At 39.6% G+C, this 18,246-nt stretch overlaps 1 protein-coding gene across 1 annotated transcript; it reads left to right on the top strand.

Moving 5' to 3' along the window:
• The first annotated feature begins 550 nt into the window (after nt 1-550).
• On the top strand, nt 551-12,726 carry LOC119720972 (hyalin-like). Its single transcript, XM_038190836.1, has 20 exons — nt 551-655; nt 3,781-3,927; nt 4,754-5,038; nt 5,204-5,434; nt 5,542-5,772; nt 5,880-6,110; nt 6,218-6,448; nt 6,556-6,786; nt 6,893-7,123; nt 7,231-7,461; nt 7,569-7,799; nt 7,907-8,137; nt 8,245-8,475; nt 8,583-8,813; nt 8,921-9,151; nt 9,259-9,489; nt 9,596-9,826; nt 9,934-10,164; nt 10,609-10,757; nt 12,679-12,726. The coding sequence occupies exons 2-20, from the start codon at nt 3,897-3,899 to the stop codon at nt 12,724-12,726; spliced, it is 3,978 nt and encodes a 1,325-aa protein (XP_038046764.1). The 5' UTR covers nt 551-655; nt 3,781-3,896.
• The last annotated feature ends 5,520 nt before the right edge of the window (nt 12,727-18,246 follow it).

The following is an 18,246-nucleotide window of genomic DNA, read 5'->3' on the forward strand; positions in this document are numbered from 1 at the left end:
TACGTGCTTCATTTGTGTATCAAATTTGAATGCTTTTAAGGGTAAAATAATTAATCCCTGTCACTTTCTTTATTACTCATCCTGTACTTCTAGCCACTCCACGACTCTGCCTATAGCGTCGCTGATTTAAATACCCTTATTCCTTTAATAACTTACTCTCTAAAACTCAGGATATTCTACCAATATGCATAACACAGAAAGGTTGCCCTCTTTCGAGTGTATCGGATCCTGTTTTGGGGAAAAATCGCGGGCGAGGGTATCAAAAGAGGAGGTGGATCACCCCAAGCACCCCCATCCGCCACTGAATTGGACCTTATACCCCTTCTATCTCAACAATGTTTAATTACTTCTTACAACGTCACTAAAATTCAAAATGTTGGTTGATGGCAACTCAGCCACCTAACCCCTTCAAAAGGAAAGCAATGGATCCCAAGTGTTGACAACGCGACAGTACATTTACAAGAATTAACCAAATAAAAGGGATCATTACTTTTTTTTGTTAGATTCCTTTGCGGTTCAATTCTCAATCTCTGTTACCTTTGTTTTCTCTGTTATGTAGATTCATGCAACCGAACCAATACGTGTCTCAACCCATTATTGCCTACTGTGGCAACCGGGGAATGCAACGGCGTAACGACACAGATATGCTCAGTGGGTAGGTAGGCTAAATTATAGACCTGATCTTATGATGTCACATTTTCAGTGGCATTTTTTAGCCATTGGTTCAATGCATTTAACCCATACCTATGCACTCAATGTGAACCGGCGCAGGCACTCGTTATTGTCGTTGTAATGAAGACGCAGTCATTGTGACGTCATGGAAATCAGGTCTATTGATTGGATTATATGGGTGTCGCATTATACTGGGAAAGTCCCATAGTAAAATCCATTGATCTCCATTAGATCAAAATGTTATGTCCATCTACTCTTAGATGGCAATCTCTAAGTGAAAGACGAGATTTTCACTTAACTACTCTAGTGTATAAGAGTTAAACATCCAAATTGCCTCCTCAACTTTGTGACTGTTTTCATTTTGTTTCTAGTACCCACTCATACAATACCAGGTCTGTTTCTCAAGGTAATCTAGTTCCTTCGTTATCCAAATCTAACTCAGGAAAACGTCAATTTGCGTCTTGTGGAGTTCATTCTTTCAATAACCTCCCTGCGACACTTAAACATCCATTGCCTCCCACTCTTGCCAGTTTTAAGCGCCTCTACACGAACCTGGTAGTTTAATGTTATATGGTACATGTATGTCTTGTTTTTGTCTTTTTACTGCCAATGTAGCAACTGTGATTAACCGTGTCTCATCTTACTGTTTATTTCTCTTCTTAATTATATCTTTTAATGTATTTATTGCTTGTTTGTCTATTTTATACTATTGTATGTTTGTTATAACTGCTGAGCACCTTTGAATAACAGTGTTCCACTGAAAGGTCTCCAAGGATAAACAATAAATAAATAAATAAATAAATAATAAATAAATAAATTGCTCTCCATTTAATGAAGATCAATGGTAATATAACTTTGCACAGTGCAAAGGCTTTAGGGATATTTTTCCAGAGACACAGTTACCCATACGTATTTCAATAGATAACATATCAAGATGGCAGACACTAGCCACTAGTGTGCCCCCTCCTACGTTATAATAACATACAAACACAAAATGGACAGCTTTGTGTTTGTCTTGTAAAAAAACACGAACTGTGTCATTGGTTTATACGCATTTTACATATTATAGGTCATGGCTTTTAAAGGGAATGTACATCATTGCCATTTGCTTTAATTTTCAGAAATGAACTATTTGAGGGGTTAGTATCAGTGTTGGAGCAAAGGCTTTGACCCTCAAGGCCAAGGCCAAGGCCAAGGCTTTGACCCTCAAGGCCAAGGCCAAGGCCAAGGCTTTGACCCTCAAGCCTCGAGGCCAAGGCCAAGGCTTAACCCTCAAGGCCAAGGCCAAGGCCAAGGCCCTGTTTTATGAAATGACCACTGATATAGAACTAATTATAGTCACATGAGTGACACGTCATCACGCAAGGGCGGATCTAGAACACAATTTTTTGGGGGGACAAAGAAATTTTGGTCCCCCCCAAAAAAGTGGGTCAAAAAATTACGGCTTGGGCTTCGGGGCCCGCCTAAGGGCCCCGAAAAAAAAATTGGATTCGAGATATGCTCTGTGGTGCGATTTGAGGCAATTTCTGACCATTTTTACCGATGTTTTTTTGAGGAAAAGATGGTGGTGTACTCATTGCCTGCCTTTATTACGACGTCACATTAAAAAAAACGGTTTCGTGTTTGGTTTTTTTTGGGGGGGGGCAATGGCCCCTTTTGGCCCCCCCTGGATCCGCCCTTATCATCACAAATTGCTCGTTACGAAGAACAACATTTCTTTAATTGCAATCAACATGCTCGCATAGGCCTACACCGTTTTATGACTGCACTGTATCTATTAAAGTATAAGTTCAGGTCTTCAATATGGTTTAACTAGACAACATAATGATTTACTTCTATATTGACACACAATTCTCCCAATTGTATCAAAAGGGGGATCCGAGAAACTGATTTGGGAATTTTTTTGTTTGCTGGCCCAACATGGTCAGAAATATCAGCATTATCTAAAACAGATACATGCAAATCTTAAGCACTTATCAGGGAGACATATACAACCAATTAGATCTTTTCCATAGTTATATGCGCCTTGAGCGTCTTTTTTAGACGGATTTTGGCACTATATAAATGTTCTCTATTATTATTATTATATGCAATTAAAGTGATCATCTCATTAGCCCCACAAGTGTACGGAATATTTTTGCAGCAAATCAACTACAATGGTAACAAAATGTGATGCTACAAAAGTGGAAGTGTGCCCAACACACAAATCTATAGGGTGCTTCCCTCCTCCATGGTAATACGATTAAAACGGTAACAGCAAAATTTCGAACAGATTTATCTGGAAAATGCAAAAATCTATGGGCCTTGAAGAGCCTTGACTCAAAATTGCAAGGCCCTGAACCCTCAAGGCCAAGGCCAAGGCCAAGGCTTTTGCCCTCAAGCCTCGAGGCCAAGGCCAAGGCCCTCAAATCCAGCCTTAAGGCAGCCTTAAGGCCAAGGCCCAGCATCAAGGCACTACATCACTGGTTAGTATATATATCAAATTATTGTTACACTGACATGTTTGAAGTTTTGTGTTGGAAAATGCTGGAAAAACTGAGAAAAACAAAAATGTTCGAGTAGTCTGGTTCCCTGACTCCACTGAAGATTAATTGGATTAATTTATAGATGCCGGAAAATTGTACGATAAGGGAACCAGTCTAGCTGGCCTGCACCCATTCAGAACATGCAACCAATAGCAAACAAAATTTGGACTGAAAAAAAATGGTACATTTGGAGCAGTAGTTGAAATATAGTTAGGTTTTTCCAACGGTGGTCGGCCGACCACCGTTGGAAATGTATACCAAATTACCATTTTCTTGAAAGTGACTTCATACCAGGTGCCATAATTTTACAGGATGCTTTAGACTGTCATTTACCAACATCCTGTTGTGTATTTCGTAAAAACTTGGTAGTTTAATTTTTCGATGTTTGCAAATGTATTTTCCCTTTAAGCTGAAATGTATTACCTATACTTGTTACCTTTAACAACGTTAAATTTTAAACATGTGTTTGCCGATTTAAAGATGTCCCTTTTTAACGAACAAACTTCATTTTAGAAATTGCCAACTAAATCTCAGTGATTTTTTTCTTCATTATTGGTCATATTTTATACCTCGTTTTAAATAGTCCGAGTGCCAAATGATCCACCGCTGAAAGACGTTTGTTCAAGTTCTCCCTGCACAAACGGCGGAAAATGCATATCTCAACGAGAGGGCGTCCTGTGCTGTTACTGTAACCCAGCAATGCCTCTGGATTCCGGCCAGGCTTGTTATGGTACGTAGGCGTACACGTTGCTAATGGTTCACCAGCTATCATGGGCGTCGCGAGGGGGGGGCAAGGGGGGGGGCACTTGCCCCCCCCTGGAAAAGCAAAAAAAAAAAAAAAAAAAAAGGAAGGGAAAAAAAAAAAAAAAAAAGAAAAGAAAAAGAAGCATGAAGACAAAGTGGTGTAAATTTAATGAGTTGGGGGGGGGGGGGGGGGGGTGAAATGTCCCTGCCCCCCTCTAAATCTGATAAATCGAGAATTTGTTAAAAAATACAAGCATTTTTTGGCAAAATTTTTTTTTTGCCCCCCTCTAGAAAAAATCCTGGAGACGCCCATGCCAGCTATAATAGTAAGATACATGTAATTATGACATTTGGTTTTTTTTATCACAAAAATCTAAACAGTATTTTACCGTCATTAAAAATGGCCCGTTAGTTTAACATTTCTTTCATAGGAACTGATCAGAAAGACAATACAAAGGAGTGGTGACTCTCGGACTCGCTTGAATATAATTTTTTTTTAAATACAGGGTGAGTAAAAAACACCTGCAATAATGCCAAGAAGCCATCTTTTGAACTTTGAACTTTTGTAACCTTGTAAGAATGGCATTCGTTATAGTAGCCATTGCGTGACAAAAAAAGACATCCTCAAAACAGGACATTTTTTGGCAAGACCTGCACTTGAATCACTAGACATGTGACGAGTAGTCCAAAGGGAGTATCCTTGATATGCTCTACCAATGCCTTGAACTTGTTAGACACAGGAGATATCGGACAGAAACGTAGAGGACTGTTAACCGCTTTGACACTTTCGTACGTGAATTTTTGATACTTAGACCCTGCGATAATAGATGTCTCGTCCAGAACACCCTGTGCTGCAGATGACGGTGCACCACCAACGATAGATAATTGCAACGATGTGAGGACGAATAAAGATGTAGTGAGCGATATCATCTCAGACCTTGACGTCACAGCTACCGATAACGTTATGAACTCCTTGCCCATACATTGCGTAGAGACTAGTGGTGCATTACATCTTACAAGCAACGAGGCCACTTTCAATTGCACAGCAACTGATACGGCTGGAGGAGAGACTACCTGTACATTCAACGTTGTCTTTGGTACGTTTTAAAAGAACATTTTACAAAAATCACTGACAACCGCTTCACTTAATTAGTATCCATCAATTAAATTAATTACCATTGTACTTGATAATAAAAAGGAGCGGGACACTTTATCTTTTTTCTCTTTCCTTTTTTTATTCAACAATAACGAAAACAATCAAGATCAACAAGCACCTGTGATCGACAATTGTCCTTCGAATATAAGGACCAATAACGCTATGGTAACCTGGACACCAGATCCTACAGCTACTGACGATGATGGGACCACTCCTGAAGTAATCTGCTTTCCAGCTGCTGGTAGTACATTTCCAGTCGATGAGACAACAAATGTTGTTTGTAACGCGAGTGATGCTGCTGGAAATGAGGCCATCTGCACTTTTAATGTAACTGTAGGTAGGTGTATCAATTCACTATTGTACTTGATGTATCTTTTGTCGTTTTCTTTGACATCGCAATTTAATGGCAAACTTCCTTCTTATATTGAACAATTATTATTTCAGATCAACAAGCACCTGTGATCGACAATTGTCCTTCGAATGTAAGGACCAACAACGCTGTGGTAACCTGGACACCAAATCCTACAGCAACTGACAATTATGGGACCACTCCAGAAGTAATCTGCTTTCCAGCTGCTGGTAGTTCATTTCCAGTCGATGAAACCACAATTGTTGTTTGTAACGCGAGTGATGCTGCTGGAAATGAGGCCATCTGCACTTTTAATGTAACTGTAGGTAGGTGTATCAATTCACTATTGTACTTGATGTATCTTTTGTCGTTTTCTTCGACATCGCAATTTAATGGCAAACTTCCTTCTTTTATTGAACAATTATTATTTCAGATCAACAAGCACCTGTGATCGACAATTGTCCTTCGAATGTAAGGACCAACAACGCTGTGGTAACCTGGACACCAAATCCTACAGCAACTGACAATGATGGGACCACACCTGCAGTATCCTGTATTCCAGCCGCTGGTAGTTCATTTCCAGTCGATGAGACAAGAAATGTTGTTTGTAACGCGAGTGATGCTGCTGGAAATGAGGCCATCTGCACTTTTAATGTAACTGTAGGTAGGTGTATCAATTCACTGTTGTACTTGATGTATCTTTTGTCGTTTTCTTCGACATCGCAATTTAATAGCAAACATCCTTCTTATATTGAACAATTTTTATTTCAGATCAACAAGCACCTGTGATCGACAATTGTCCTTCGAATGTCAGGACCAACAACGCTATGGTAACCTGGACACCAGATCCTTCAGCTACTGACGATGATGGGACCACTCCAGAAGTAATCTGCTTTCCAGCTGCTGGTAGTTCATTTCCAGTCGATGAGACAAGAAATGTTGTTTGTAACGCGAGTGATGCTGCTGGAAATGAGGCCATCTGCACTTTTTATGTAACTGTAGGTAGGTGTATCAATTCACTTTTGTACTTGATGTATCTTTTGTCGTTTTCTTCGACATCGCAATTTAATAGCAAACATCCTTCTTATATTGAACAATTTTTATTTCAGATCAACAAGCACCTGTGATCGACAATTGTCCTTCGAATGTAAGGACCAACAACGCTATGGTAACCTGGACACCAGATCCTACAGCTACTGACGATGATGGGACAACTCCTGAAGTAACCTGCTTTCCAGCTGCTGGTAGTTCATTTCCAGTCGATGAGACAAGAAATGTTGTTTGTAACGCGAGTGATGCTGCTGGAAATGAGGCCATCTGCACTTTTAATGTAACTGTAGGTAGGTGTATAAATTCACTTTTGTACTTGATGTATCTTTTGTCGTTTTCTGCGACATCGCAATTTAATAGCAAAATCCTTCTTATATTGAACAATTTTTATTTCAGATCAACAAGCACCTGTGATCGACAATTGTCCTTCGAATGTAAGGACCAACAACGCTATTGTAACCTGGACACCAGATCCTACAGCTACTGACGATGATGGGACCACTCCAGAAGTAAATTGCTTTCCAGCCGCTGGTAGTTCATTTCCAGTCGATGAGACAAGAAATGTTGTTTGTAACGCGAGTGATGCTGCTGGAAATGAGGCCATCTGCACTTTTAATGTAACTGTAGGTAGGTGTATCAATTCACTATTGTACTTGATGTATCTTTTGTCGTTTTCTTCAACATCGCAATTTCATGGCAAACATCCTTCTGATATTGAACAATTATTATTTCAGATCAACAAGCACCTGTGATCGACAATTGTCCTTCGAATATAAGGACCAACAACGCTGTGGTAACCTGGACACCAGATCCTACAGCTACTGACGATGATGGGACCACTCCAGAAGTAATCTGCTTTCCAGCCGCTGGTAGTTCATTTCCAGTCGGTGAGACAACAAATGTCTTTTGTAACGCGAGTGATGCTGCTGGAAATGAGGCCATCTGCACTTTTAATGTAACTATAGGTAGGTGTATCAATTCACAATTGTACTTGATGTATCTTTTGTCGTTTTCTTCGACATCGCAATTTAATAGCAAACATGCTTCTTAGATTGAACAATTTTTATTTCAGATCAACAAGCACCTGTGATCGACAATTGTCCTTCGAATGTAAGGACCAACAACGCTATGGTAACCTGGACACCAGATCCTACAGCTACTGACGATGATGGGACCACTCCAGAAGTAAATTGCTTTCCAGCCGCTGGTAGTTCATTTCCAGTCGATGAGACAAGAAATGTTGTTTGTAACGCGAGTGATGCTGCTGGAAATGAGGCCATCTGCACTTTTAATGTAACTGTAGGTAGGTGTATCAATTCACTATTGTACTTGATGTATCTTTTGTCGTTTTCTTCAACATCGCAATTTCATGGCAAACATCCTTCTGATATTGAACAATTATTATTTCAGATCAACAAGCACCTGTGATCGACAATTGTCCTTCGAATATAAGGACCAACAACGCTGTGGTAACCTGGACACCAGATCCTACAGCTACTGACGATGATGGGACCACTCCAGAAGTAATCTGCTTTCCAGCCGCTGGTAGTTCATTTCCAGTCGGTGAGACAACAAATGTCTTTTGTAACGCGAGTGATGCTGCTGGAAATGAGGCCATCTGCACTTTTAATGTAACTATAGGTAGGTGTATCAATTCACAATTGTACTTGATGTATCTTTTGTCGTTTTCTTCGACATCGCAATTTAATGGCAAACATCCTTCTTATATTGAACAATTATTATTTCAGATCAACAAGCACCTGTGATCGACAATTGTCCTTCGAATGTAAGGACCAACAACGCTATGGTAACCTGGACACCAGATCCTACAGCTACTGACGATGATGGGACCACTCCTGAAGTAACCTGCTTTCCAGCCGCTGGTAGTTCATTTCCAGTCGATGAGACAAGAAATGTTGTTTGTAACGCGAGTGATGCTGCTGGAAATGAGGCCATCTGCACTTTTAATGTAACTGTAGGTAGGTGTATCAATTCACTATTGTACTTGATGTATCTTTTGTCGTTTTCTTGGACATCGCAATTTAATGGCAAACTTCCTTCTTATATTGAACAATTATTATTTCAGATCAACAAGCACCTGTGATCGACAATTGTCCTTCGAATGTAAGGACCAACAACGCTGTGGTAACCTGGACACCAAATCCTACAGCAACTGACAATGATGGGACCACACCTGCAGTATCCTGTATTCCAGCCGCTGGTAGTTCATTTCCAGTCGATGAGACAAGAAATGTTGTTTGTAACGCGAGTGATGCTGCTGGAAATGAGGCCATCTGCACTTTTAATGTAACTGTAGGTAGGTGTATCAATTCACTTTTGTACTTGATGTATCTTTTGTCGTTTTCTTCGACATCGCAATTTAATAGCAAACATCCTTCTTATATTGAACAATTTTTATTTCAGATCAACAAGCACCTGTGATCGACAATTGTCCTTCGAATGTCAGGACCAACAACGCTATGGTAACCTGGACACCAGATCCTTCAGCTACTGACGATGATGGGACCACTCCAGAAGTAATCTGCTTTCCAGCTGCTGGTAGTTCATTTCCAGTCGATGAGACAAGAAATGTTGTTTGTAACGCGAGTGATGCTGCTGGAAATGAGGCCATCTGCACTTTTAATGTAACTGTAGGTAGGTGTATCAATTCACTATTGTACTTGATGTATCTTTTGTCGTTTTCTTCGACATCGCAATTTCATGGCAAACATCCTTCTTATATGTAACAATTTTTATTTCAGATCAACAAGCACCTGTGATCGACAATTGTCCTTCGAATGTAAGGACCAACAACGCTATGGTAACCTGGACACCAGATCCTACAGCTACTGACGATGATGGGACAACTCCTGAAGTAACCTGCTTTCCAGCTGCTGGTAGTTCATTTCCAGTCGATGAGACAACAAATGTTGTTTGTAACGCGAGTGATGCTGCTGGAAATGAGGCCATCTGCACATTTAATGTAACTGTAGGTAGGTGTATAAATTCACTTTTGTACTTGATGTATCTTTTGTCGTTTTCTTCGACATCGCAATTTAATAGCAAAATCCTTCTTATATTGAACAATTTTTATTTCAGATCAACAAGCACCTGTGATCGACAATTGTCCTTCGAATGTAAGGACCAACAACGCTATGGTAACCTGGACACCAGATCCTACAGCTACTGACGATGATGGGACAACTCCAGAAGTTATCTGCTTTCCAGTTGCTGGTAGTTCATTTCCAGTCGATGGGACAATAAATGTTGTTTGTAACGCGAGTGATGCTGCTGGAAATGAGGCCTTCTGCACTTTTAATGTAACTGAAGGTAGGTGTATCAATTCCTTTTTGTACTTGATGTATCTTTTGTCGTTTTCTTCGACATCGCAATTTAATGGCAAACTTCCTTCATATATTGAACAATTATTATTTCAGATCAACAAGCACCTGTGATCGACAATTGTCCTTCGAATGTCAGGACCAACAACGCTATGGTAACCTGGAAACCAGATCCTACAGCTACTGACGATGATGGGACCACTCCAGAAGTAAATTGCTTTCCAGCCGCTGGTAGTTCATTTCCAGTCGACGAGACAAGAAATGTTGTTTGTAACGCGAGTGATGCTGCTGGAAATGAGGCCATCTGCACTTTTAATGTAACTGTAGGTAGGTGTATCAATTCACTATTGTACTTGATGTATCTTTTGTCGTTTTCTTCGACATCGCAATTTAATAGCAAACATGCTTCTTAGATTGAACAATTTTTATTTCAGATCAACAAGCACCTGTGATCGACAATTGTCCTTCGAATGTTAGGACCAACAACGCTATGGTAACCTGGACACCAGATCCTACAGCTACTGACGATGATGGGACAACTCCAGAAGTAAATTGCTTTCCAGCCGCTGGTAGTTCATTTCCAGTCGATGAGACAAGAAATGTTGTTTGTAACGCGAGTGATGCTGCTGGAAATGAGGCCATCTGCACTTTTAATGTAACTGTAGGTAGGTGTATCAATTCACTTTTGTACTTGATGTATCTTTTGTCGTTTTCTTCGACATCGCAATTTAATAGCAAAATCCTTCTTATATTGAACAATTTTTATTTCAGATCAACAAGCACCTGTGATCGACAATTGTCCTTCGAATGTAAGGACCAACAACGCTATGGTAACCTGGACACCAGATCCTACAGCTACTGACGATGATGGGACAACTCCAGAAGTTATCTGCTTTCCAGTTGCTGGTAGTTCATTTCCAGTCGATGGACAATAAATGTTGTTTGTTTCGCGAGTGATGCTGCTGGAAATGAGGCCTTCTGCACTTTTAATGTAACTGAAGGTAGGTGTATCAATTCACTTTTGTACTTGATGTATCTTTTGTCGTTTTCTTCGACATCGCAATTTAATGGCAAACTTCCTTCATATATTGAACAATTATTATTTCAGATCAACAAGCACCTGTGATCGACAATTGTCCTTCGAATGTCAGGACCAACAACGCTATGGTAACCTGGAAACCAGATCCTACAGCTACTGACGATGATGGGACCACTCCAGAAGTAAATTGCTTTCCAGCCGCTGGTAGTTCATTTCCAGTCGACGAGACAAGAAATGTTGTTTGTAACGCGAGTGATGCTGCTGGAAATGAGGCCATCTGCACTTTTAATGTAACTGTAGGTAGGTGTATCAATTCACTATTGTACTTGATGTATCTTTTGTCGTTTTCTTCGACATCGCAATTTAATAGCAAACATGTCTCTTAGATTGAACAATTTTTATTTCAGATCAACAAGCACCTGTGATCGACAATTGTCCTTCGAATATAAGGACCAACAACGCTATGGTAACCTGGACACCAGATCGTACAGCTACTGACGATGATGGGACCACTCCAGAAGTAATCTGCTTTCCAGCCGCTGGTAGTTCATTTCCAGTCGGTGAGACAACAAATGTCTTTTGTAACGCGAGTGATGCTGCTGGAAATGAGGCCATCTGCACTTTTAATGTAACTATAGGTAGGTGTATCAATTCACTTTTGTACTTGATGTATCTTTTGTCGTTTTCTTCAACATCGCAATTTCATGGCAAACATCCTTCTTATATTGAACAATTATTATTTCAGATCAACAAGCACCTGTGATCGACAATTGTCCTTCGAATGTAAGGACCAACAACGCTATGGTAACCTGGACACCAGATCCTACAGCTACTGACGATGATGGGACCACTCCTGAAGTAATCTGCTTTCCAGCCGCTGGTAGTTCATTTCCAGTCGATGAGACAACATATGTTGTTTGTAACGCGAGTGATGCTGCTGGAAATGAGGCCATCTGCACTTTTAATGTAACTATAGGTAGGTGTATCAATTCACTATTGTACTTGATGTATCTTTTGTCGTTTTCTTCGACATCGCAATTTCATGGCAAACATCCTTCTTATATTGAACAATTATTATTTCAGATCAACAAGCACCTGTGATCGACAATTGTCCTTCGAATATAAGGACCAACAACGCTGTGGTAACCTGGACACCAGATCCTACAGCTACTGACGATGATGGGACCACTCCAGAAGTAATCTGCTTTCCAGCCGCTGGTAGTTCATTTCCAGTCGGTGAGACTACAAATGTCTTTTGTAACGCGAGTGATGCTGCTGGAAATGAGGCCATCTGCACTTTTAATGTAACTATAGGTAGGTGTATCAATTCACTATTGTACTTGATGTATCTTTTGTCGTTTTCTTCGACATCGCAATTTAATGGCAAACATCCTTCTTATATTGAACAATTATTATTTCAGATCAACAAGCACCTGTGATCGACAATTGTCCTTCGAATGTAAGGACCAACAACGCTGTGGTAACCTGGACACCAGATCCTACAGCTACTGACGATGATGGGACCACTCCAGAAGTAATCTGCTTTCCAGCCGCTGGTAGTTCATTTCCAGTCGATGCAACTACAATTGTTGTTTGTAACGCGATTGATGCTGCTGGAAATGAGGCCATCTGCACTTTTAATGTTATTATAGGTAGGTGTATCAATTCACTATTGTAGGTAGGTGTATCTTTTGTCGTTTTCTTCGACATCGCAATTTAATGGCAAACTTCCTTCTTTATTGAACAATTATTATTTCAGATCAACAAGCACCTGTGATCGACAATTGTCCTTCGAATATCAGGACCAACAACGCTATGGTAACCTGGACATCAGATCCTTCAGCTACTGACGATGATGAGACCACTCCAGAAGTAATCTGCTTTCCAGCCGCTGGGAGTTTATTTCCAGTCGATGAGACAACAAATGTTGTTTGTAACGCGAGTGATGCTGCTGGAAATGAGGCCTTCTGCACTTTTAATGTAACTGTAGGTACGTGTATCAATTCACTATTGTACTTGATGTATCTTTTGTCGTTTTCTTCGACATCGCAATTTAATGGCAAACTTCCTTCTTATATTGAACAATTATTATTTCAGATCAACAAGCACCTGTGATCGACAATTGTCCTTCGAATGTCAGGACCAACAACGCTATGGTAACCTGGAAACCAGATCCTACAGCTACTGACAATGATGGGACCACACCTGCAGTATCCTGCATTCCAGCCGCTGGTAGTTCATTTCCAGTCGATGAAACCACAATTGTTGTTTGTAACGCGATTGATGCTGCTGGAAATGAGGCCATTTGCACTTTTAATGTAACTGTAGGTAGGTGTATCATTTCACTATTGTACTTGATGTATCTTTTGTCGTTTTCTTCGACATCGCAATTTAATGGCAAACTTCCTTCTTATATTGAACAATTATTATTTCAGATCAACAAGCACCTGTAATCGACAATTGTCCTTCGAATGTAAGGACCATCAACGCTATGGTAACCTGGACAACAGATCCTACAGCTACTGACGATGATGGGACCACACCTGCAGTATCCTGCATTCCAGCCGCTGGCAGTTCATTTCCAGTCGATGCAACTACAATTGTTGTTTGTAACGCGATTGATGCTGCTGGAAATGAGGCCATCTGCACTTTTAGTGTCGCTGTAGGTAGGTGTATAATTTCAAGCATTACCTTATTGAACTTTATGCATCGTTTGTAGCATTGATTGACATTTTTATGGAACACTTATAATGTTACTATGGGAAGGTCTAATAAACTCTTACTTTTGTACTTTAAGAAACACTTTCTTTTTTAGTTTTAAGCGACATAACAATTAAAATCTAAGTTTCCCTTCTTTATTGAACAATTATTATTTCAGATCAACAAGCACCTGTGATCGACAATTGTCCTTCGAATGTAAGGACAAACAACGCTATGGTAACCTGGACACCAGATCCTACAGCTACTGACGATGATGGGACCACTCCTGAAGTAACCTGCTTTCCAGCTGCTGGTAGTTCATTTCCAGTCGATGAGACAACAAATGTTGTTTGTAACACGAGTGATGCTGCCGGAAATGAGGCGGAGTGCATCTTTACTGTAACGGTCGGTAAGTTGTTGTTCAAAAATTAATCTGATTAAAACATAGTTCTGTTAGTATTCTTCTTCGACCTGCTGATTTTCTTTCCGTTTTGTTATACAGATCCCAAAGTTGTTGTTGCTTCCATGGCGATAAATGAAACTAATGGAACAGATGTTCCATTCATCGAAGCTTATAACAACATCACAAGTCCAGAGTCGCGAACGTTGTGCCTGCCTGTTGAAACGGCCGTAAATATTCGATTTTCTGTGTTTTGTGATATTGTATTTGATGATATGGGCTAATGGCCGTATTTTTGAAAGTTGAAGACTGTATCTTTTCAATATGTTACTTACGTTCAACCTAAGGTTCACAGCTTTACTTCAACACCTTCCGTTGACTGTTGACGTGAGTTGTATTGTCCGATGGTTGAGTATAAATTAACCGAACACACAATGATATTACATTGTCTATATCAACAGATGTTGAAAGCTTTAAGCCCCGAGCTTGCTTCAATTGTGACGGCCAAGTGTAAAGCCATCTACCAAGGCAGCATTATCGTGGACGTGCGCCTGGGTTTCAGTCCTGAAGCTAATAATAGCGCGCCTCTAGGTAGCGATGTGCAGGGGGTTCTACAAAACGTCATCACAGAAGGCACGTTTGGAGCCGGTGGGGGTATTACCTATACCATCAATCCAGAATCAGTAATCGCACAATGTGAGCACCATAAAAACATTCATCAGCCTAGCTTACCGTTATGTATGGTATGAATTTTAAATATCCCCATGCATGTATTTTCTGGGATTTAAGCCAAAGTACAAATATAGGTTTTCCCGGCCAATTTCCTCAAATGTTCATTCTTTTCTGAAAATCGATCATTCGTTTTCGTCTGAATTTGAATGCACGTCTTTAATCCCATTCCAATTTAACGAAATTGTGCATTTTCCCCTGACATTATTGATTATTGTACATGTGAACTCATATTTTTCATATCATTTCATATATTTTAAGTGTTTGAAACCTTTTGAAAATACCTCGACAAAAAATGAATACATAAGTTGGATGAACTGCGAACAATTAGTATGACAAGGTGAAGGAACCACGTGGAACCAGTTAACCACTTAAGCCTTTAATTGCTTTTGAATAATACCCTTCATTAATAATTATCACCTTGATTTTTCATCGAAAGATTTTGTCTCCGTATTTCAGTGTGATTCACGGAAATAGCACACTATACCTCAATGGGATTCATGCATTAGGACGAGGCCCAGTGATCGTCTTTTTTTGTTCTGTTAAATACAGCGGAGTCGATCACGTGCCCTACCGACTATTGCCAAAATGGCGGGGAATGTCTGCGGGAAGGAGCAGTGCCAAGGGTCCAGTTCTCCTGCAAGTAGGTTCTTATTTGATTGCTTCTTCAGCAGTGACAATCACAGTGATAGCAATGGCAATGACAGTCATGAAAGCTTACGGCAACGAAAATAGAGGTTGTTTTTCTTAGGCCGATTTATTTTCGATAGTCTTCTTGGGTGTGTGTTTTTATAACACATGTGCAACTTCTGGCAACTTTAATTTCAAAAACCTTCTTCAACTTGTCATTGGTGCATTAGTGTTGTATGCATGTACTTAAACTAACACGATTCTACCACGGCCCTCGCACATGTTCATTGTGTTAAAAAGGCATATCATGTTTTGCAGTATGACGTCAAAAACGTTTCTATTGTTTTCTTACTAAAGATGTTCTGCTGGATTCACCGGTGATGTTTGCCAGACATCAATAAAAGGTACTTTTTTTTAAATAAAAAAAAAATCGTGGATGACATTCCAAAAACCTGGCTTTCTGTCTTTTGATTTTGTTTTTAAGTATGTATGGAGTATTTAAGAGCACTGATGTTCCTCTTTGTAAAAATGTTCTTTTACAATACAATAATTAATAGGCCAGAGACATACTGTACAACGGCCAAATAAATGTTTTGTACATGGATTTACGTATGTTGGTGGTCACCACATCATGAAAAATATAATAATTAAATACGCATAATACACCAACATCAAAGTAAAATAGGAAAAGTTAACAGATGATCAGGAAATCCAACAGGTTTTTAATTTTCATTTCGAATATTTAATTTTTTTTGGGATCAAATTTAAACACCACTTACTTAGCTAATCAACATTTTGCAAATGAACCTAAACACGTCCTTACAATGGAAGGTAGTAAACAAAAAATCCATTGAAACAAACATAATTCGCTTTGAAAGTTATTTGGTCCCGTGTTCAAAAATCTTACAGCAAAGTTCTCTGTTTTCGTCGTAGGTACTCCCCTTGCCGCCATTCTGATCCCGGTAATAGTTCTCGTCTGCCTACTTGTGATAATTGGGGTCTGCACGATGGCAAAAGCTGGGTACAGACACTCGAAGCAACCCGCGGCACCCCCAGAACTAAACCTGATGGAGTATGACACAGGGGAGCGTCTATACCGCCCATATCACGGCAGGCCTACTCACGAGTCACGGTTCTCTCATCTCGGCGGACGACTGGTGGTCAATCATCTCGCTTACATCAATCGACAGGAGAATTTTTAAGCGCGCCGTGTTCCCATCCAGACAATTGTTCTCTTATGCTATGTCGTAGGAGAGATTGGTAGAATCCGCTGTATTATTGGCAGAGGGTTTGAGGTTTGCCGATGGCCACAGAGAAATGTAGGGTCTATATGTTTGTATATACCCAAACTAAGGTACCACTTACAATACCCAATTTCTTTCTCCTATTAACTTTATTGTTAAAAACACATTTACGGTTAACCCAAAAGGTTACCAGATTTCAAAAGAGATTCTTTAAAAATCATGAAATCAGGAAACATCTTGAAAAATCACACCCCTGTGATGTAAATATGGAAGAAAGAGACAGGGAAAGTGCGGCGTTTTTTTTTTTTGGCCAAAAAAAAAAGTCTCCGGTTTCTGGTATGCGCGCGCGTCGCCGTAGCCATGCGCGTCGGCAAAATGAAAAAGTTTTTTTTTTCAATACAAGATGATGTCTCAAAACCGCCAAACTCACTGGTTTGACTGGAATCCTGCTGCTGCACAATTTTAACGTGTTTTTAGATGGGGTTATGATCGAGAATAAGCTTTATGTGGCCTCTCTGGACTCCCATAAGTTTAGTCGGGCACCATTTGCAGTCATCAGCCGACATTTGAAGCCAAAAAACAGGTAAAAAAAAAAAAAAAAAAGCCGCGTCGCCGCACCACTTGTGGGGCAAGCTCCATACCAGAAACCGGAGACTTTTTTTTGGCCTTAAGTATGAATTTTTGGGTTTTGGGATCGCTGCGTGAAAGATATCTCGTTATCTCGAATGTTCTTAAATTTGGATTGTGGTAATAGATCTACCGAAGGTTCACTTAAACGGGGCGTTATTGGATATGCACTAATACTGCCTTTTTATAAATTTTACGCTGAAACTGTATATCGCTTTATTAGGATAAGTGAACTTTTATAGGAGAGATTGATCTTCCATTCCTTTTTATGGATTTATTTCATTATAATGAAACCAATAACAAAGCTTCTATTAAAATCATGCACGGCAAAGCAACTTTTGCTCACCTTTATTTTAACTTTTGTTTAACGTTGAAATCACCAACTGCAGGCTAAACGCCTGCCATAGAAATATTGAATTATAATTTTGCCGTCATTTGAGGTTCAATAGCTTAAAAAAGTTCCGACTGCTTTTGGCCGGGAACACATACATATTTTCTCAATTCATGTTTGTTTATATTGACTCCATTTTTTTTCTCGGAATAACGATGTAAAATTATAACGATGAATATATATCGAGCCATTAAAATATGTCCCATCGAGCGCTTAAAATGTGTCACATTAATATGTAGGCCACGATTTTATCATTTCTACGTAATATACTAATGACCATGAAATGTACAAATGGGAAAATGTATTATTTTCATATTTTGTGTAAATGTTTTAAGCATACTTTTACGTTAACATGTTTTACATTTATTTGTTTTTGTTCTTGGGCCCATGTAGTTTACTGAAATTTATATAGTAATTGTATTACTTCTACATCTGGTGATTTGATGTTCTTGTGATTTTAATGTATTGTCAATCATTTTGAATATTTTTATATAAAATTTGCGCTTAAAATTACGAATTCCCAATTAGGGAGACACTTTTTGCTTTGCTTTTTTCTATGAGGGCGAAGCACCTGATTAGGGCGACAATTTGGTGTTTCCTATTGTTTTAACTACCATTTGGAGAAGGAATTTTACCGCCACAAATAGGC

Source organism: Patiria miniata, unplaced genomic scaffold (genome assembly GCF_015706575.1).
Source record: "Patiria miniata isolate m_02_andy unplaced genomic scaffold, ASM1570657v1 HiC_scaffold_9, whole genome shotgun sequence".
NCBI classification, from domain to species: Eukaryota; Metazoa; Echinodermata; class Asteroidea; order Valvatida; family Asterinidae; genus Patiria; species Patiria miniata.